This window comes from Symphalangus syndactylus, chromosome 19, assembly GCF_028878055.3.
Source record: "Symphalangus syndactylus isolate Jambi chromosome 19, NHGRI_mSymSyn1-v2.1_pri, whole genome shotgun sequence".
Lineage (NCBI taxonomy): Eukaryota > Metazoa > Chordata > Mammalia > Primates > Hylobatidae > Symphalangus > Symphalangus syndactylus.
The window spans coordinates 39,117,783-39,139,457 of NC_072434.2; the positions used below are offsets into that span (position 1 = coordinate 39,117,783).

Consider the following 21,675-nt stretch of genomic DNA (forward strand, 5'->3'; position numbering starts at 1 on the left):
AAAATTATCCTACTACCCGGAGTTGGGGGCTAGATTTAGCACAGTTGGCGACATTTAAACTGGGCTTTGAAAGATGAGTAGGAGTTTGCCAGGCAAAGAAGTGAGCTGGGAAGCCTTGTAAACACAGGAAAACAATCTGTGCAAAGACACACGTGTCTTCTTAATTCTTACACCTTCAATCCTACAAGCACTGTGGAGTATACATTTTTAAGTTTTATTTTCAGGCTTTTAGGGGAAGCTTGGTGATAATGAGTGAGTTCTTTCAGTTGCTACAAAACAAGAGTTTGCATCTAAGTATTTGACCCCCATAAACATGCATTTTACCTAAAAAAAAAAAAAAAAAAAAAAAAAGCCAGGATTTTAGTAAGCCAAATTGGCTATACCCTTTACTCCCAGTTATTCCTCTGGGAAGTTTTACTGATTTTTACTTTTCCAGGAAAGCAAGGAAAGAACTCTTCAATCTGTTTTTTTCAGAAACTAGTAAATTCATTAGTCATCAATGTAGGACCTTCATCTCTTCAATTTTTCACTGGAAGATGGGAGAAGTCATAATTCACTGTCATATATGGCTCCCAATTTTGACATTTGCAGGAAATTGGTCCCCTCTAAACTTCCTGAATGCTCATAAAAGTTATTCTGGCCGGGCACGGTGGCTCACACCTGTAATCCCAGCCCTTTGCGGGGAGGCCAAGGTGGCCGAATCACCTGAGGTTGGGAGTTCGAGACCGCCAGCCTGGCCAACATGGTGAAACCCCATCTCTACTAAAAATACAAAAATCAGCAGGGCATGGTGGCAGGCTTCTGTAATCCCAGCTACTCAGGAGGCTGAGGCAGGAGAATCACTTGAACCCAGGAGGCAGAGGTTGCAGTGAGCTGAGATCGTGTCACTGAATTCCAGCCTGGGCGATGAGAGTGAAACTCCGTCTCAAAAAAAAAAAAAGTTATTTCAGGCCCAGATCAGATGGACATCCAAAGACTATCCTGTCTCAAAAATTTGTTAATGATAATTTCAGCTCAAGATAAACACTAACATATTAATACAGCCTATGGGATTACAAAAAGGTGAGCAAGGAATTCATTTAAGACTGGAAAGAATTATCCTCTCTTCCAACACTCCCATTTAACAAGGGTGTGGAAATCAAGGCCCAGTGACACAGGATTTTTTCTCCATCACTTTGTTAAGCCAGGGACCTCTGGCTGGTGACACCCTGCCCAGGCCTCAGTGGGCCACACTACCTGCTGCAGGAGACGGCCTGCCCACTCAGCCCAGGTGGGGAGTTTTATTGAGTGATGAAAACAGCTTTCAGTGGAGAGCGGATGCAGGGGCGGTTCCCCTACACAAAGGCAGGAAAGTCCCCTCATTGTGGGTGAGTCTGGGGCTTTTATGGGCTCAGAATAGGGGAGGGGCAGGTCATAGGTAGTATTGGAAAAGGCAACATTCAATTGATTAAAAGGCATTAGTTAGAAAGAATTAATTGGGAAAGAGCAGACAAACAGGAACAGAAGTTCTCACTCTAGGTCACGGGTTTCATTTGTGACCAGCAGCCTAGTCTTTCAGCCTTCAGGCTGTTTTTGGCTTGAAGGTGGGGTTTCACCAGGGACCTGCCCCTGTCTGCCTAGGCATTTGGCTGCTTCCTGTCATTATCACCAGGGGGGTGCCTCCACCTGCCAAGGTTGCCCTGGCTCTAGAAGCAGAGCTTTGGCCAGAAGCTGCCACAAAACAGGGGTAGGAGAGAGAAGAGGAGCTGGGTGACAGAGCAGAAGCATTTTGGGGAAGTGATCCTTCAGGCAGTAGCTGATGTACTTCCTCTCTCCTCCACACTCCACCCCCACTTGCCCTCTTTCTCTCTGCTTCTTTCCTTTTCTCTCTCATGGTAGGGTTATGAGTCAGTTGCCAAAAGGTGGGGACATTTCCTGATGCATTTGCAACACTGAGAAGTTATCTTAAGGGAGGCTGGGCCCCATTCTACTCATCTGGCCCAGAAAGTGAACACCTTGGAGGCCACTAAGGCAGCCCTGCTAGGGGAGACGCCCCAACCTGTCTTCTCCCTGTCTCCTGGCAACTCTCTTGGCCTCCTGGTTTCTACCTGATCATGTCCCTGGCGGAGGCCATCAGCCTCTGGAATGAAGGGGTGCTGGCAGCTGACAAGAAGGACTGGAAGGGAGCTCTGGATGCCTTCAGTGCCGTCCAGGACCCCCACTCCCGGATTTGCTTCAACATTGGCTGCCTGCACACTATCCTGGAAAACACGACTGAAGCAGAGAAGGTGAGTGGAGGTGGCTCTTTCCGGGCCTCCTCTGTGCATTTGTTATTATGATTCTCAACCCCATTGCATTTCGGAAACCTAACCTCTGGGGAGATTGAAAAGAACAAAAGTTGCCCAAGCTCCACCCCTAGACAGCCTGATTTAATTGGTCTGGGAGGGGCCCCAGGCAGCCAGTTTTAAAAGCTCTCCAGGTGGAGAGCAGGTGAGGGGCAGCCAGGATTGCCTCTTTCTCCATCTTCTAAATTAAAAGCATTCTACAAGTGTCTTTAACACCTTTGTGAAGGCTGTCTTAGTCGTACTCTCTTCTACACAGAACTCCTTCTGGGCACAGAATCTCTATCTATCCCAGCGCTTTACACCTGATTATTGATTCTAAGGCACCTCTTTTGGCTTTCCAAGACTTTCATGTGTGTCGACTTTGCCTGCTCAAGAGATTTAAGGGAGGCACTTACAAAACATAGCTTTTATCCCAAGTGACAATTCTGATCAATTATAAAGGAGACTCTTTTAAGGATGCTGAGGCTGGCAAGAGGAAATTGTACTGTGATCGATTAGTGATGTCTGCTGGGGGCATGGTGTGGGATGTCTCGCATCTTTTTCGTTATGTTTTCTCACTCAAATACCATAGTATGGGTTAAGCATTCTCAATAATTTTTTTTTTTGATTGGTTGTGGTAAGGTGGGAAGGGGATGGAGTTTGGAAGGAGAAGATCTAGGATCAAATCCTAGCCTCTGCCTCTCTCTGGACTTTTAGTCTTAAGCAAGCTATGTAGCCTATGTAGACATCTGGCTTTCAGCTTCTTGAGTTTCTAAATATCATGAAAATTAAGTGAGATGCCAAACTATTAATGTCCTGTGGAACTTCACACCACTGTGTAAGAGTTAGTTATTATTTTTACCGTTTACTGCCAGTCTTTGCAAGGTGTGGCAGTGGCTGACTCCCCAGGTCCCTTAAAGAACCAGTCCCTTCCACACTCCAATAGCAGGTAAACAAGCCTCAGCCACACCCTCCTGACAGGAAGACAGAGAAGTGAGTGAAATGTTCTCACATAGCTTGACAAGTCAATCTCAGGCTCTAAGGCAGAGCATAGCAGGACCTCCCACCTCTGGCTGCAGGGAGGACAGTGGCCCCACCTCCTCTCAGGGGCCTGCTGAGGGGCTGAGTGAACAGCACCACACATTCTGAAGGCTGATGGACACAAAGTGCACCTTGTCCAGGAGAAGAGATTGGCAGCTAGTCTGGGCACAGCTATGCCAGCAGGGACTGTAGCCTCCTGCCTTGGCCTGGATATGGGATCCTTGGCAAAGTTGTGTGGGCCACCACTCACCTCTCAGCTCCCAGGCCTTCATGCCCACATGTCTCTGTTTCTCCTGGCATTCCTCTGCTTCTAGCCTTCTCATTCCCTCTGCCTTTCTTTGTTTTCCTGCCTGAGCCCTTCCTACTAGCATTTATATGCATTCTTATTCGTTATCATTTTAATTGTATACTATTCATGTATAAGTTTGTATAGTAAACAAATATAACAATTTATATAATATTTTAATTATTTTCATTTGCAGTAAATTTTATTATTTATTTAAACTGAATGTTCAATACATTCATAGGAATAGAAGAAATGCAACAAGGGTTAAAATTTCATTATTACATTAGGTATCGTTTTTTCTTTCTTTTTTTTTTTTTTTTGAGATGGAGTCTCACTTTGTCACCCAGGCTGGAGTGCAGTGGCGCGATCTCAGCTCACTGCAACCTCTGCCTCCTGGGTTCAAGTGATTCTCCTGCCTCAGCCTCCCAAGTAGCTGGGATTACAGGCATGCACCACCAAGCCCGGCTAATGATGTTTCATTTTTCAAAGAAGCTTCTCCTATTTCCCTATATTTTTATCTTCCATGGAGCAATAAATAGTAATTACTACTGTCCTGGACAAGGTGCTCCGTTGTGTTGGATAGGAATTGTATCTTTATGTTTCACATCATTATGACCTCCAAAAACTCTACCTTCACTTCACAGCACAGTCTCGCTGCATTGTTTCACAGTAAAATTGTACTCTACTCAAACTAGGAGAACTCAAAGAAATGAGAGCAAACAGCAGTTAAATTCATATGAATGAAAGACAGAAGACCAAAGATTTTAAAGTACTGATTTAGTAACATAGTGTCTACTGGCTCAAAGCTTCTATCTAATCATATTATTAAAACAGTGATAATAGAAATGAAAGCTACACTAATGAAAAAGGAACTTGGGAATGAGGTCATTAAATATAACTAACTATTTTAAATATAGATATTATGTATTTTTTATTAGTATCAGGTAAATGTCTAAATTATCTATTCTGAATTCTAGTCTCAGAGAAGGTCAGAGACAGTTACAAAGAAGGTGCTTCATATTGTCAAGTCCATTTTTAAAATGATGAGCTCCTTTGGGAAAATGCTTTAGTCTTTCTTTTCATCTAAGATTTTTGTTGGTGATAATCCATTAGTGTCTGTACCCTTGTAGTCCACTTTGTCTTTATTTGTATCATTGTATTTTTTTTTTTTTTTTTGAGACAGGGTGTCTCACTTTGCTGCCCAGGCTGGAGTGCAGTGGTGCCATCACAGCTCACAGCAGTCTCCACCTCCTGGGCTTGAGCGATTGACCCACCTCAGTCCCCCAAGTAGCTGGGACCACAGGCACGTGCCACCACACCTGACTAATTTTTAAATTTTTCGTAGAGATGGGGGTCTCACTATTTTGCCCAGGTTGGTCTTGAACTCCTGGGCTCAAGTGATCCACCTGCCTTGGCCTCCCAAAGTGCTGGGATTACAGGTGTGAGCAACCGCACCTGGGCATTATTGGATTCTTGTGTAGCTTTTCTAGGCCATATATGACTAACAAAAGCAGAAATCAGATGGTATATGTATGGCTCCAGGAATGTTTTGTAGGTCCACAGCAGAACTGGAATGACAATACAAGGAATGCACACCATTGTCCCAGACTTCAGCTCCTAAATGTGAGAGCAAAGTGGGGTGCACCGTGAGAGCACAGGGTGGGCCTCGAGGTGCCGACGAGGGCAGACAGGAGAGCTGGGCACCACAGGGAGCTAGGGCTCTGTGAGATGACACCTCCTCGCTGCCTTGCATCATGGCCATGTCTGGACCCTTCTCTCCTCAGGCCTTTACCAGAAGCATTAACCGAGACAAGCACTTGGCAGTGGCTTACTTCCAACGAGGGATGCTCTACTACCAGACAGAGAAGTAAGTGGTTCAAAGTTGCAACAACTGGAGGATTTCAAAGAGAAACCCAAGGGGTCTCAGTGTTGCGGACTTGGTGTTTGAGAAGTACCTTCCCAGCCTCTGTTGGGAAATGTGACTGGCCCTTCTGGGGACAGTTACGCAATAAATCAGCAGGTGAGGCAGAAGCTCTCACTGGGGAGGCAAGGCAGGTCTGCCACCAGATTATAAATCAGCTGTGTCATAGGCACAACGAGCCTAGGTAACCACCATGGGCCTGATACTCAGCTGGTGTGGCACCCCACCAGTGTCCCTGATGGGGTCACCCATGGAGGTCTCCTATGAGGTACTGAGCTGTCACAGAATGGGGATGATCATGAAACTGCATCAAAACCTGTCTTCATCCCAGCAAAATGCATTTCCGAAACCTGGTTTAATCCATTTGAGGACATATACTTCAGCTGCAAAAATGATAATACAAATTAACATTATATGTATAAGAATAAATTACTACAGATAAGTAAGTAGCATATGTACTTATACAGAAAAAGTTTGCAGTAGATGTTAATTTTTTTCTTTTTCCAAGACAGAGTTTCACTCTTGTTGCCCAGGCTGGAGTGCAAGGGCACGATCTCGGCTCACCGCAACCTCTGCCTCCTGGGCTCAAGCGATTCTCCTGCCTCAGCCTCCCGAGTAGCTGGGACTACAGGCATGCTCCACCACACCCAGCTAATTTTGTATTTTTAGTAGAGATGGGGTTTCTCCATGTTGGTCAGGCTGGTCTTGAACTTCCCACCTCAGGTGATCTGCCCACCTCAGCCTCCCAAAGTGCTGGGATTACAGGCGTGAGCCACTGCGCCCGGCCAGATGTTAAATTTAAAAACAGATTTCAAAACAGTGCGTATAGCATAGTCCCATTTCTGTATCACAGAATAAAGTCTGGAAGGCTATAGATCAAAATGTTATCAATAATTCTCTCTGGATGGTGGGATTATAGGAAAATCCATTTTCTTCTATCACCCTGTCTGCATTTTTAGGTTTGTTTATAGTCAACATGGAATAATTAGCACAAAGATTAATAAATTCAAAATGAAAGTTAATCTCAATTCCTCCTCCCTCTCATCCTGCACAAATACCTCATAACAAATAACAAAGGAAAAAAATTCTAAGTGATAATTTCAAATGTTTTGGGGAATAGGAAACTGACCCTTTGTAGAAATTGTTCCACCAGTGTGCATAAGTTCTAGGGAAGAGGAATTTGGCTCAGGCTAATAAAGAATTTTTTTTTTTTTTTTTTTTGAGATGGAGTTTCGCCCTGTCACCCAGGCTGGAGTGCAGTGGCGCGATCTCGGCTCACTGCAACCTCTGCCTTCTGGGTGCAAACAATTCTCCTGCCTCAGCCTCCCAAGTAGCTGGGATTACAGGCACCCGCCACTACGTCCAGCTAATTTTTGTATTTTCAGTAGAGATGGGGTTTCACCATGTTGGCCAGGCTGGTCTCGAACTCCTGACCTTGTGATCCACCCACTTCGACCTCCCAAAGTTCTGGGATTACAGGCATGAGTCACCGATCCCAGCCTAATAAAGAACTTTCTGACAGTGAAAATGGTCTGTGTATGGTGTGGGTGGGGTGAGGGTGAGGCCGGGCATGGATGGAGCAGCAGGGAGGTTGTAGACTATGTCCAGACAGCAGACAGAGGGCTGGGCTATGATCCTGTGCCACCCTGAAAGGCTTTGATCCTATGGTTTGGTCAGAAACAGAGCCTGTAAAACCTGTGTATGCAGCTGTTGCTAAGGGCAACCACAAGACACTCAAAGGACTTTAAAGATGTAGATGCAGTTACCTGAAGAAGTGAAAGTAGAAATGAAGTCTTTTCTAAAAGAAAAACCACAGACACAATGGCAATCTGGGAAGAAAGAGGGCCTGGGATTGGCAGAAGATATCCAGGCATTTAGCTCTCTCTTCCCCCCATATTTAGTGTGACATATTTATTGTGACTTTATAAATTCTTTTTTTAATTTTAATTTTTTATTTTAATGTTTGTGGGTATGCAGTAGGTGAATATATTTACGGGACACATGAGATATTTTGGTACAGCAGGTGTTTATCTTGACCAACATCTTGCCTCTAACTGCCTGTCCCCGCTCTTAACATCCTTCTCTTTCTCACTCCCCCTTACCCCATCTCCAGACTATAGAATATGCAGGGAGGCCTAACAACAAATCCTTCAGCTGATCTTAAATCTCAAAACACAAACTCTAAGGTCATTCCTTAGTGAGCTCTAATAGCCTATAAAGAAGAGATATAACTGGCAAAAGAGTGAAGGCTCCCAGAAAGAATTTCCTCCAAAAGATGCCCGTCAGTCCCAGGATCTGGAAGGCTACGGTTTTGGGTGATTAGAAAGATCTTGGAAAGTTCTAAAAGTAAGACCCAGGATTCAATTAATCTGTGATTGGTAATATTAATAGTTACACCTGAGAGAAAAATCTACCAAGTTTTATCTGTAATTCAACAATGAGGAAATTATACAAATGAGGCACTAATCTCAACCTCAAGCCGGCCCTCTTGCGCAATTCCCTAGGTGTTGGTATTCCCTTTGAAGTTCTGTTCTTGACCCTTTTCCCTTTTACGACTGCAGCAGTGGGTGTTAAATGGCAAAATGTGTTTCCAGAAATACACTTTCAAGCACACACATTCGTTTATGTACAATTCAGGGGCTATGGATATGGAAGTCCGTATGTGAACCTTGAGGATCCATTCCTGGGCAAGGCTGCCCTCTCCCATACGGCTGGCCTCCATTTCTCACGGAATCTGTACCTGGGATCCATCCAGGGAATGTCTCTTTCCCTAAACCTCGTCAGGTTGACCTCTTATATATTTCTTAAATCCACCTATTTCTCTCCATCCCCACTAGCACTGCCTTGGTTGAGACCCTCATTTTTCACCAGGACTACTGCAGTCACTTCCAAACTGATTTCCCAGCCACCGCTCTTGTCCTCTCCCTTCATATTCCAGAGTGATCTTGTAAAATAAAATTAAAAAAAAAAAAGCAATCTGTGTGAGAACTTCCAGTGGCTTCCATGACTGCAAGATAAAAGCCAAATTCCCTTGCCTGTTCCTGTGTGGTCCAGCTGCTGCCACCCACTCATGCATCCTCCGTGCCTTTGCCCTAGCCACGCCCAACCACTAAGGCAGCGCCTGCTCCCTCTTTCGAGCCTCCTTTTGTAATATGTCTGGCCCATGACAGATATTTGCTTCCTGTATATATTTGTCTTCTCCACTACTCTACGAATTTCATAGGAGAAGAAATCTTTACTTACTCATGCTTGTATTTCAGTATCTAGCATAGTAGTTACTCAATAAATGAGTGTTGGATTAAATAAAAGTGAGCAAAATATAGTCTCCATCTCAAAGAACTTATAAATTAAAAAGGGGAAACAAGTCAAGAACACCAGTAACTGTAATGCAAGGCAGAAGTGGGTAACTGCTGTAAGAGGTAGTTTTAAGTAAGTGGGATGGGGGCTAGAGAAATTACTTCTTAATGTGTGGGATAGAAATTCCCTCAGATTGGCTGGGCATGGTGGCTCACACTTGTAATCCCAGCACTTTAGGAGGCCAAGTTAGGCAGATCACCTGAGGTCAGGAGTTCGAAACCAGCCTGGCCAACATGGCGAAACCTCGTCTCTACTAAAAATACAAAAAATTAGCAGCACATGGTGGTGGCTGCCTGTAATCCCAGCTACTTGGGACGCTGAGGCAGGAGAATAGCTTGGACCTGGGAGGCAGATGTTGCAGTGAACCGAGATAACACCACTGCACTCCAACCTGGGCAACAGAGCAAGATTCTGTCTGAAAAAAAAAAAAAAAAAAAAGGAATTCCCTCAGATTACAAAAGGGAATTGCTTAAGGCTGATAATGTTATGGATGGAGGTTTTTTCCCCTCTATTTCCCTCTATTTTCCCCACTTTCATATGTTTTTGTGTTGCTCTTCCGTCATTATAAAGTTCCAACAGAACAAAGTTAAGAGCACATTTCTGAAAAGGCAAGCGGAGTCTCAGGGATAACCACAGCCAAGCTGTCTCGTCTCTCTAGCCCCAGCGTTGTCATCTGAAAGGCACAGGGGCTCGAAGCTGTCTTTCAGATCCTGTGCCTTATGAATCTTAGGGCATGACAATAAGGGTGAGACCCATTCCATGGAGCTGGCTTGAAGAGGCTCCATAGCAAAGCCTTCTTCCTGCTGACTTGGAAACCGGAAAGGGAGTGGGCCCAAACCTCTGTCACAGCAGCCACTGCAGCATCCCAAAGGTGTCTGAAGTTTTGACTTCTTTCAGCTTGCTGAGATTCTATTATCCTGGGTGCAGGTGTATGAGCTGTGGACTCTGGACGCATGGGGCACTGGCAGCATGGGAACAAGCAGGTTACTAAGAAACCTCCCAGGAGTATTATAGAAATGGGGATTATAAACTCTCTCAAGCCTGGAGCTTGTGGAAAGCTATGGCAAGGTCGCTGCTTCAGCGGGTGGATCCCCTGCCTGGGAGGAGGGGGGGCTTTGGGTCCAGTGCAGCCAAGGCGCCCCACGGGGTGTCACTGAAGTGTGGGTGTGAAGAAAGCACCCATGCCCAGCCCAGTAGAGCCTTGCAGGAAGCTGCCAGCACCTTGGCTGCCTCCTGGGGGATGCTTCCAAATGACCCCGAAGAGAACCGCTGAAGAAGGGCTAGAGGGAGGCGGGGGCTGCGGCAGCACGGCCCACTGGCACACAGCGCTGAATGCTATTTTGGGATTCTCACACTGAGCTTATTGTGACCCTGTGTAGTGGGAAAAGAGCTGTGTGTCAAAGCAGAACCCCCTTCAGGGCTGCAGCTCTGGGTAAACAAGTGGAGAGGCCGAAAAGAGGCCTGCAGCAGAGAGCGAGGGGGCTGGGAAGCAGGCCGATGCTTTCAGAGATGTTTAAAAAGGACACTTAGTTAGACCATCCTGGCTAACACGGTGAAACCCTGTCTCTACTAAAAATACAAAAAATTAGCCAGGCGCGGTGGTGGACGCCTGTAGTCCCAGCTACTCGGGAGGCTGAGGCGGGAGAATGGCGTGAACCCGGGAGGCGGAGCTTGCAGTGAGCCGAGATCGCGCCACTGCACTCCAGCCTGGGCGACAGAGCGAGACTCCGTCTCAAAAAAAACAAAACAAAAAAAAAAACATGACACTTAGCAAGGATGCCCCCTCCCCGTTTTAAAAATTAATTAATTAGGCCCTGTGCAGTGGCTCACACTTGCAGTCTTGGTACTTTGGGAGGCTGAAGTGGGAGGATTGCTTGAACCCAGGAGTTCGAGACCAGCCTGAGCAACATAGTGAGACCCCCGTCTCTATAACAAAATTAATAAATAAAATAAGTAATCTTTTTCTTAGAGAAGGGATCTCACTATATTGTCCAGGCTGGCCTCAAACTCTTGGGCTCAAGTGATCCTCCTGCCCCAGCCTCTGGCGGAGTAGCTGGAACTGCAGGCTCAAGCCTCAGCCCCTGGCCCCACCCTGTTTTTTTGGTTGTTGGACTTTCTTTCTTTCTTTCCTTTTTTTTTTTTTGAGACAGGATTTCATTCTGTCGTCCAGGCTGGAGTGGAGTGTTGCAATCACGTCTCACTGCAGTCTTGACTTCCTGGGCTCAGGTGATTCTCCAACCTCAGCTTCCTGAGTAGCTGGGACTACAGGCATGTACCACTATGCCTGGCTAATTTTTTGTACTTTTAGTAGAGATGGGGTTTCTCCATATTGCCCAGGTGGGTCCACCCTGTCTTTAAAACAAAGCAAACGCTCTGAATAATTTGTCAGTTCTTTCTCTCTCTCCTACCAGGCCCAAATCTGTAGACACCTTTTTTTTTTTTTTTTGAGTCAGAGTCTCGCTCTGTCAACCAGGCTGGAATGCAGTGGCACGATTTTGGCTCATTTCAACCTCCACCTCCTGGGTTCAAGTGATTCTCCTGCCTCAGCCTCCTGAGTAGCTGGGACTATAGGCACGCACCACCACGCCCGGCTAATTTTTTAATATTTTTACTAGAGACAGGGTTTCACCATGTTGGCCAGGCTGGTCTTGAACTCCTGACCTCAAGTGATCCGCCTGTCTCGGCCTCCCAAAATGCTGGGATTACCGGCATGAGCCACTGCACCGGGCCTCTGTAGACATCTTGATGGGCTAGGGAATTATTAGGAGGATTTTGCTGGGCTCATGCAATGCCAGATAGACCCAGGCGGTGTCACTTCCCAGCTGAAATCCATCTGCTTAGCCAGCTCAGCAGGGAGGAAGGCACGTTGGTAGGTTAATGCTGACGGCAGTTAAAGTGTGTGCCCTCTGAGACCTTCAGCGAGCTCCCAAACAGGCAATAGAACACAGTGGAAATTGCAGCTGCCAGGGAACAGGAAACCTCTGCTTCTGCCTGTCCCCTTCGCGATGGAAGAGGCTCAGTGGCTCAGCGAATTGAAGCTAGTTACCCCACCTTCTGGCTTAGAAAGAGGAACCTGATTTCTGGCGTACTTCTGGGTACCTTCTTCCTCTTTCCAGGAACCCAGAAAGATGCGTGGAAAAGACATGAAAGGCCCCATTGCTACTTAAAGAATGGCCTGCATGCATTTAGTAGGTTTTACAATCATCTTTATTAACAAGGATGCTAGAGAAAGCCATCTTCCTATTTCAAACCCAAGCTCTCTTCTCTTATTTCCTGCATAGCCACTGCTACCACTGTGTGACTTACCTCAGCCCTAATGGTGATGGCTTCTGCCCCAGCCACACTGGCACCCGTTCCTTATGACTCTCTTGGCCAACCAGCCCTTGTGCTCAGCTCTAAACTTCCATGAGATCAGAGTTCCAGCTTCCATATCATGTATTTTTAAAATATCCTGATAATAGCTTATATGGCATGGAGCTTTAAGTAAGCACGTAATAAGTGGCTGATGTATGGATTAATTGGTTGAGTGTTAGAGCTAAAGAAAAGAAAATAACAAAAACAATAGTAAAAAATTACTGTGTGTGCCAGGCACTGTCTGAAGTACCCAAATGCTTCATCTCCTTTAGTTCTCACAATGAATCTGTGAGGTATATGCTGTTATTATTCTCTTTTCTTTTTTTTTTGAGACAGAGTCTCACTATGTCACCCAGGCTGGAGTGCAGTGGCCTGATCTCTCTGCTCACTGCAAGCTCTGCCTCCCTGGTTCATGCCATTCTCCTGCCTCAGCCTCCCGAGTAACTGGGACTACAGGTGCCCACCACCACGCCCAGCTAATTTTTTAAATTTTTTTTTTTTATTTTTAGTAGAGACGGGGTTTCACCGCTTTAGCCAGGATGGTCTCAATCTCCTGACCTCATGATCCGCCCGCCTCAGCCTCCCAAAGGGCTGGGATTTCAGGCGTGAGCCATTGCGCCCGGCCTTATTATTCTCTTATTCTAAAGATGGGGAAACAGACTTAGGGAAGCTAGGTAACTTGCCGTTTCTCACCAGATAGTAAGTGACAGAGCCAAGACTCAAACCAGGCGGTTTTAACTCCAGAAGTGGGATCCATATACTGGCAAGCTCCCTATATGATATGTTCTTTGCATATAATATGTCCCTGTATACAATATGCTGCCATAATATTGGCATGGAACTTCAGGCCAGGGAAGTGACTTGCTGGGGTCCCCTGGTTAGTGGCAGAGCTGTTGTATCTGGACTCTGGCTCCTGGCCCCGTTACTATACCACACGGCCTCTTGAGGATTCCTGCCAGCCTGTGTCCACATTCCAGGCTTATCTCCAAGAGAAGCCGGGTTGGTAGCTCTGGGTCAGATGGTGGCCTAGGGACTTACAGACTTACAGTCCAGTTGCCCAGGTGTGAGCCACAACCAGGCAGCCAAATTTGTTCCTGCCAGGTCAGGGGACTGAGTGGAGCGAGGCGGGGGTAGCTTATGCCTGCTGCTCCCACCCCCTATAGCCCAGCAATGGCTCCCTCCCACCAGGGCCTCTGTGGAGCCCACGGTCAAGGCCTGGGCCAGCATCCTCAGGAGTGTGTGTCCAGGTCCCACCTACATGCCTGTGGGCCCTATTGATGTGGCCAGCTCCCATTCTCTGCTATAAGTTCCAGGACAGCAGCCCTGATATACCTCGAGCCAGTCAGCTCCACGCCGATCCAGGAGCACAAGGCAGTGGCAGCAGCATTAGAAAAACTATCTGGGGCTGGGCATGGTGGCTCATAACTGTAATTCCAGCACTTTTGGGAGGTCAAGGCGGGCAGATCAATGGAGGTCAGGAGTTTGAGACCAGCCTAGCCAACATGGTGAAACCTGGTCTCTACTTAAAATATAAAAAATTAGCCGGGCGTGGTGGCGCACGCCTGTAGTCCCAGCTCAGTCCCACTCAGGTGGCTGAGGCAGGAGAATCACTTGAACCTGGGAGGTGGAGCTTGCAGTGAGCTGAAATCCCACCACTGCACTCCAGCCTGCGCAACAGAGTGAGACCCTGTCTCAAAAAAAAAAAAAAAAGGAGGAAATACTATATAGCACAAGTGGTTGTTTTTTTCTTTTCCAAAGTGTAGGGAGGAGGCAGAAGTGGGGGCGGTGAGGAAACAAAGAAGACCACAAAACCAAGCTCTAAGTTGAACTCAAAAGAAGCCATGGGCGAAGGCAGTGGGCAGGAGGGTGATGGCGGCAGCTGTGAGAAGGGGCCCCTCCGAGCTGTGCCGGGCTGGCCTGGCCTGATGGTGGGAGCCAGGAGTGAGCAGTATTCCAAATCAGCTCTGAACACTCTGCAGGGACACAGGTGGGGGGCAGGTGCTGGCTGTGCTTGGAGCTCTCAAGAGAGAATGAGAGCTGCATTGGAAAGCGACAAGCCAGGTTGTCAGAAAGGTGACAGTTGTGTGCAGCCAATAGAGAAGAAACTCCCTGTGACTGTCCAAGACGAGGCACTCAGGGTTGCTGTGAGGCACAGCCCTGAGGGGGCACCATTCCCAAGGAGTTCTATAGAATACTTGGACTCAGGATTGCTGAAAACTAGAACAGGTCAAAAGGAACTGAAAGGCTTCTTGTCCCAGTGAAATAGATGGGGAAGGGAGAAGCAGACTCACATTTTATGGTGCATTTATTCCTCCATGCACTAGATTGCTGTATTTTCTCCGTCTGTCCTGCAGATACGATTTGGCTATCAAAGACCTTAAAGAAGCCTTGATTCAGCTTCGAGGGAACCAGCTGATAGACTATAAGATCCTGGGGCTCCAGTTCAAGCTGTTTGCCTGTGAGGTAAGGAGAACAGGGCCTGGCCTGGGCAGGAGGGGATCACGGCTGGATGGACAGCTGACAGTTCAGATGCACAGTGATCTGTTGACACCTCCAGGAGCTTGGAAAAGCCATTTTGCCTCCTCTGCCTTGAGACTCAGATTTTCCTTGAACAAAATACTGAGATGGATTATTTCAGGCTCATCAAGGCATTGTCATCAGTTACCTGGGGTCATACATTTTATTAATGTGAAGCGCAAAGGACCATGCAAAAATGAGCCCACTGGGCTCTCTGAAGGGAGGCTAGACACAAGTGTGTTGGCTTGTGGAAATATTCATGATAATTTGCATGTTTTGTTTAGCAATTCAGATTGACAAGCTATTTGTTCAGCATTTTGCTAGCAAATCCAAAATCATGGGTTCATTGTCCATGCAGGACCTACCAGAACCTTGCTCAGTTCCCAAGTTTATAGACCACACTCTTTACTATCCGTGGTTCTTACCCCATGTGCTTGATTGATACCTAAAGAGAGAGTGAGGATAATTTGGCATCAATCTGTCCCCTCTTGCTCAAAGAACAGCTCAAGCACATATTTAGGTAGAGGTTTCTGCAAAACAACTTCTTTTCTCTGGTATCAAAAGGGAGAGACATGACTGGCTTTGACTTTGCAGGTTCATTTACTTTTTCCAGTTGGCCCTTCCCACCCCTCCCACTTCCAAATATATACTAGCAGTTTTGAAAACCAAAATTCCTGTAAATGTCAAAGACCTTTCTTTAGAAAAATCACTGACAAAAGTCCCCTTGCTTTAGTTTCTCAGGCACAAAAAGTCAAGTGTTCCCAGGGTTGCTCAGGGCTAATAATAGAGTCTGTAGCCGCCCTCGGCCCCTGGGGACATGTGGCCCCATCCCAACCCTGCAGCAGGCTAGCAACTAACTTCACTTCTCACAGTCTGGGAAGATGGGGCTTTGCAGTTGGAATTGGCTGCCATTTGACCAGCTTCTCGAGTAAGGTTTCTCAGCTGTAGCACTGTTAATATGTTGGACCAGACAATCTTGTATTGTGGCAGAGGCGAGAGAGGGGTTGTGGTGCATCCTGTGCATCACGGGAACTTCGACAGCATCTCTAGCTTTTAGATGCTACTAGCACTGCCAACACCACTCCCCACCCAATGTGACAACCTAAATGCCTCCAGACATTGCTGATAAGCCAACAACAGCCACTTATACAGATTAAAAAGTTGGGGGACAAGTGGCTCTAGAAAAAGGATTATGTCACAGCAGCATCAAAGTACAATTCCATGGGATGAATGTTTCCCCTGGAGTTGCGGTTAAAACGGCCCTGGGAGGACAGAAAATACTGGCTGAGTGGCCCTCTCTGCAAGTAAAGCTGAACTTTTCAGGGTCTAAGGCCCTCTTTGTCACATGGGATCTTCCAGTCATTTCCCTACTTATAATCCTTCTCTTCCTGATGTGATATGACCCTGGCTTCTGAGAATCACATCATTATTTTTGAAGAGTGTCAAGGTTTTTCTCATCATCAGTTCATAAAAACTGATTGTAGAGAAATGTCTTAAGAGAAGGTGGCTGAGAACCAAATAGGAAGTTTTAAATGATCTGAGTTCTTTCTTTCGCACACAAGGTCAGGAGTGGGCTGGAGAAGCCAACGAATTCAGAAGGCAGTAGCTCATTGAGTCTCAGAAATAGGACTGAAAGGAGTCCAGATTTCCACTTCCGGGGTTGATCCTGGCCCCCACCATTCAGCAGCAGCCACTAATGCCACAGAAACACCAATCCTTCCACCTGTCTGAGTTTGGCAAGTTCACGTCATTGTTGGCAGGAGGCCTCAGTCCTTCGCTACATGAACTTCTCTCTAGGGCTGCCTAAGTCTTGTCATGACATGGCAGCCGGCGTCTCTGAGAGCAAGTGACCCAAGAGCAAGACAATGTCAATGTCTTTTATAATCTAGCCTCAAATGCCACACCCCCTCATTTCCATAATATCCCATTTAAAAAATTTATTTCAGTCAAGCCATTTTTTAGATCTTGGTAATGCATCCAAACGATTATTTGATTCTGTGTGTAAATTGTGAAGCACAATAATAAAATAAACACTCAAGAACCACAGCCCAACTCAAGACCTGGAAAAGTATGACACTGTTGCATTTACCATTCCCTCCCCACCCCAGGTGAAGGTGCCGCTGGCTTCTGTGCTAACCTCTGTCTTCTGGGTTCAAGCAATTCTCCTGCTTCGGCCTCCAAGTAGCTGAGATTACAGGTGCCTGCCACCATGCCCAGCTAATTTTTGTATTTTTAGTAGAGACAGGGTTTCTCCATGTTGGCCAGGCTGATCTCAAACTCCTGACCTCAAGTGATTCACCTGCCTTGGCCTCCCAAAGTGCTGGGATTACAGGCGTGAGCCACTGCGCCTGGCCTGTGTTGCTACATTAGTCTTGTTACTCACATGGTCTGGCCCAGGTTCTGCTGGTGCCGGTATAGGAGGTTGCATCTTGATCCATCTTCCAGCTCTGTACCTGTCCAGTGTTTCAGCCTAGGTGCAGTGGCAGGAGGTGGACTGGAAGACCGCACACCTGTATTTTATTCCCAACCCTGTGTCTGCCTCTAGAAGGGGCCTTGAGCAAGTCACTCTTTTACTAAAGCAACTCACACTAAAACAACACAACAGTTCTTCTTCTTTTTAAGCTGGTTTGAACACACTGTATACAATAATTCTTGTCCCTTCCTGACCTATTTCGTTGTTGGAAGAGTACAAATGATGTTGCATTTACGCATTCCATGGTGTTTTTTTAACACCATGTTTGTGTTTGACATAACTCAATAGCAAGACTAATTGCACTGTATTTTAGATATTCCCAGGAGAGCTGAGAAAGGGAGAAAGGCTACCAGGCAACATTCCCAGAGTATACGTGTGAGCCCTTCCCTGGCACCTTGATTTGGAGTAGTCTCAAGTTTTATGTTGCGGTCTGTACATTTCTAGGTGTTATATAACATTGCTTTCATGTATGCCAAGAAGGAGGAATGGAAAAAAGCTGAAGAACAGTTGGCATTGGCCACGAGCATGAAGTCTGAGCCCAGACATTCCAAAATCGACAAGGCCATGGAGTGTGTCTGGGTAAGCATATTGGTGATGCAGGTGTTGAGAGGATGTCACTGGATTTTCATTTGTCTCAGAGGACATGCCATTGAGAAGCCATAAAAGTGGTGCTTTTACTTTCTGTGAGTCTGGGTAACACTGATCTTAGGGTATAGTTCCACTTAAGATCTTGAATCTGTGCTGAGAAGCTGAGGCCTAGAGTATGGGATGGCAGAGCCCCGGCATCCCACCGCCCTCGGAGTGGGGCCCCGTGGTAACGCAGGAGAACAGGATATTGGATGCTGGAGCAGTGCTGCACAGACTCTAAGCACTGAGAAGGCAGAGTCCATGTCTGCCTGATCACCACTGAGTCCTCACAGCCTGGCACAGTGCTAGGCACATAACAGCTCTCAGCAAAAATGTTTTGTTTTGTTTTGTTTTGAGATGGAGTCTCGCTCTGTTGCCCAGCCTGGAGTGCAGTGGCGTGATCTCAGCTCACTGCAGCCTCTGCCTCCTGGGTTCAAGCAATTCTGCTGCCTCAGCCGCCCAAGTAGCTGGGATTACAGGTGCATGCCACCATGCCTGGCTAATTTTTGTATTTTTAATAGAAACGGGGTTTTGCCATGTTGGTCAGGCAGGTCTCGAACTGCTGACCTCAGGTGATCTGCCCTCCTTGGCCTCCCAAAGTGCAGGGATTACAGGTGTGAGCCACCGCACCTGCCCAAAAAATGTTTTAATTTTGTGAATGAGTGATAAAAACAATTTATCATTCAAGCATATTTGTGAATAAGGCTAGCTTTAAATCTGATTTTTAAAACACAGAGAAGAGGACTCAAGTCAGTCTTTATATGTCTATCCTCATTAGCAAACACCCATCCAAGGGAGCACTGTCATGAGCCTTGCTTGATCCCGGGCCAGCCTTGTCGTGGTGGTGCCCTCTGCACCATGAGAGAACCCCACGGACAGCACACAGAGTGGGAGAGTAGCAGTTCCTCTGGAAAAAGAGGGTGCTGAATAGCAACACATAGCAGCAAACAATGTCCACGTGGCCTCGCAGCAGAAGGTGGTATTGAAACCAAGGGTTCCTACCGTAACACCCTAGAGGAATGACAACACTCATTTGGAAAAAGTGCTTCTATGTGGTTATCTCAATGAATTCTTGCATCTATTCACTGAGGGAGGCAGGACAAGCATCGTCACCCCCATTTTCGCATAAGGAAATGCTACGTTTTCTGTTACAGAAGCAGAAGCTATATGAGCCAGTGGTGATCCCTGTGGGCAGGCTGTTTCGACCAAATGAGAGACAAGTGGCTCAGCTGGCCAAGAAGGATTACCTAGGCAAGGCGACGGTAGGTGGGATTGCTCAGCTTCCCCTGAGTCTCCTGTGGCCTGGGCCATGTGGAGCAAGGTGGGAGGGACTCTTGAGAAGAGGGTAGCCTCCTTGTGGCTCTGTCCCTGGGATGGCAACGAGAGACTTGTTTATAGGACAGAGGTTTGGCTGAAAGATAGACAACCATGTCTAGTTTATTTTCTCCAAACTGCTCCCGTTTCTCCCTTCCAGCTTGACCCTGGGTGAGAGCCACAGGGTTACTCACAGGATGCTAAGTCTTGGGGACTGAGCCAATGGAGGGAAAACACAGCCATGAGGAGCTCACCAAATGTGAAGAGAGGGCCGGGCAGGGTAGCTCACGCCTGTAATCCCGGTGCTTTGGAAGGCTGAAGTGGGAGGATCACTTGAGGCCAAGAGTTAGAGACCAGCCTAGCTAGTGGAGAGGCTGAGGCGAGAGGATCGCTTGAGCCCAGGAGTTCAAGGTTACAGTGAGCTATGATTGCACCACTGTACTCTAGCCTGGGCAACAGATTGAGACTCTGTTTGTACAAAATAAAAATAAATATGGAGAGAACATGTTAGGGAAAGAGATCAGCATGGGATCCTCTTGGATTAATGCTCCTTATAGTTCACGTTTTAGTGGGCTGACGAGTCTTTCCCCACTTCCACAACCCTATGTTTAGACTATGTCTTAAATTGGACTTCTTCTAAATCCAGGTCTTGGCTGGGCACGGTGGCTCACGCCTGTAATCCCAGCACTTTGGGAGGCTGAGGCAGGTGGATCACGAGGTCAGGAGTTCAAGACCAGGCTGGCCAACATAGTGAAACCCCATCTCTACTAAAAATACAAAATTAGCCGGGTGCTGTGGTGCATGCCTGTAATCCCAGCTACTTGGGAGGCTGAGGCAGGAGAATCGCTTGAATCCGGGCAGTGGAGGTTGCAGTGAGCTGAGAACATGCCATTGTACTCCAGCCCGGGCAAAAAAATGAAGCTCCATCTCAAAATAGCAATAATAATAAATCCAGGTCTTAAATTCTTTCAGACATGGTCTGAAGTGAGTCAGCAGTGCCCTTCCAAAACCACATTTGACTTGACACATTCGTAGGGCTAAAGTTGCCCAGTGGTCGGGTAGCTAGGTCTAGCATAGCAGCAGAGGTCAAGAAAGCCTGGGTGAGTGGAAGCACTCCAAATATCTATCAACTGATGAATGAGTAATCAAAATGTGATATATCCATGCAACAGAATACTACACAGCCATAAAAAGGAATGGAGTATGATTCATGATACAACATGGATGGACCTTGAAAACATTATGCTATGTGAAGGAAGCCAGACACGAAAGGCCACACGTTGTGCAATTCCGTTTATAGGAAATATCTGGTGCAACCTCTAAGCACTGAGAGAGCAGAGACCATGTCTGCTTGATCCCCACTGAGTCCTCACAGCCTGGCACAGTGCGAGACACATAACAGCTCTCAGCAAAAATGTTTTGATTATATGAATGAATGATTAAAATTATCTATAGTTTAAGCATATTTGTGAATAAAGCTAGCTTTAAATCTGATTTTTAAAACTCAGAGAAGAAGGGGGCTCAAGTCAGTCATAGAAAGCAAACTGGTTGTTGCCAGTTTAGGGGAAAGGGGAGTGTGGACATACTGCTTAATGGGTACAGCATTTTCTTCTGGGGTGATGAAAATATTTTGGAATTAGACAGAGGTGGTAGTTGCACAGCATTGTGAATATGATAAATGCCACTGAATCATTCACTTTAAAATGATTAATTTGGGCTGGGCGTGGTGGCTCATGCCTATAATCCCAGCACTTTGGGAGGCTGAGATGGGTAGATCACCTGAGGTCAGAAGTTAGAGACCAGCCTGCCCAACATGGCGAAAACCTGTCTCTACTAAAAATACAAAAATTAGCCGGGCATGATGGCGGGCGCCTGTAATATCAACTACTCGGGAGGCTGAGGCAGGAGAATCGCTTGAACCTGGAAGGCAGAGGTTGCAGTGAGCTGAGATCGTGCCACTGCACTCCAGCCTGGGTAACAGAGCGTGACTCCATCTCAAAAAAAAAAAAAAAAAAAAAAAAAAAAAAAAGGTAATTTGATGTTATACAAATTGCACCTCAATAAAAACATTTTTTTTAAGAGAGGAGAAAGCAAGCCTGTGTTAGCAGGGGTGGGGTGAATACTCGTTTCTTCAGTTGCTGAAATCCTAATCCAGAGGCTCAGGAATCTAATCCTTAGTTACTGTCCACGTCTGAAACCAGGCTCACGTAAGAACAGGTCTAGAGCATGAGCAAAGATGGAGACCCAGAAGAATGGAAACAGTGCTGGCAGAGCCTCACACCCTCCTGTCCTTGATTTCAGGTCGTGGCGTCTGTGGTGGATCAAGACAGTTTCTCTGGGTTTGCCCCTCTGCAACCACAGGTGAGACAGTCCTGACCTTCTCCATGGACCTAGGTCTCAAGAGCTTCTGTGAAGCATTCAATTCGAGAGACTATGTGTGCTGAGCTGCCTTATTGTAAGGGCTCCTTCAAGTGGCCCTCAG

At 46.6% G+C, this 21,675-nt stretch overlaps 2 protein-coding genes across 5 annotated transcripts in view; one reads left to right on the top strand and one right to left on the bottom strand.

The window, feature by feature from the left end:
• The first annotated feature begins 1,342 nt into the window (after positions 1-1,342).
• NCF2 (neutrophil cytosolic factor 2) overlaps positions 1,343-21,675 on the top strand; it is a 36,969-nt gene continuing 16,636 nt past the window's right edge. The window contains exons 1-6 of one of the 4 annotated variants that reach the window (XM_055235127.2): positions 1,343-2,267; positions 5,415-5,497; positions 14,617-14,725; positions 17,697-17,831; positions 19,034-19,141; positions 21,495-21,554. In XM_055235127.2, the coding sequence (XP_055091102.1) occupies positions 2,094-2,267; positions 5,415-5,497; positions 14,617-14,725; positions 17,697-17,831; positions 19,034-19,141; positions 21,495-21,554 (669 nt within the window). In that variant the 5' untranslated portion in view covers positions 1,343-2,093. The remainder of the gene's footprint in view (positions 2,268-5,414; positions 5,498-14,616; positions 14,726-17,696; positions 17,832-19,033; positions 19,142-21,494; positions 21,555-21,675) is intronic. The other 3 variants (XM_055235128.2, XM_063613808.1, XM_055235129.2) reach the window with 3 other exon arrangements.
• On the bottom strand, positions 4,663-5,236 carry LOC129458836 (UPF0729 protein C18orf32-like). The gene is made up of 2 exons (XM_055235130.2): positions 5,099-5,236; positions 4,663-4,787 (listed from the first exon to the last, which is right to left on the bottom strand). The coding sequence occupies exons 1-2, from the start codon at positions 5,227-5,229 to the stop codon at positions 4,697-4,699; spliced, it is 222 nt and encodes a 73-aa protein (XP_055091105.1). The 5' UTR covers positions 5,230-5,236; the 3' UTR covers positions 4,663-4,696.

Bases quoted from the DNA above. Each gene is read 5' to 3' on its own strand.
- LOC129458836 (XM_055235130.2), bottom strand. From the start codon at position 5,229: ATGGTGTGCATTCCTTGTATTGTCATTCCAGTTCTGCTGTGGACCTAC. The intron at 4,788-5,098 runs CAATAATGCCCA...AAAAAAAAAATA, and splicing joins AGAAAAGCTACACAAGAATC to CAATGATACAAATAAAGACA.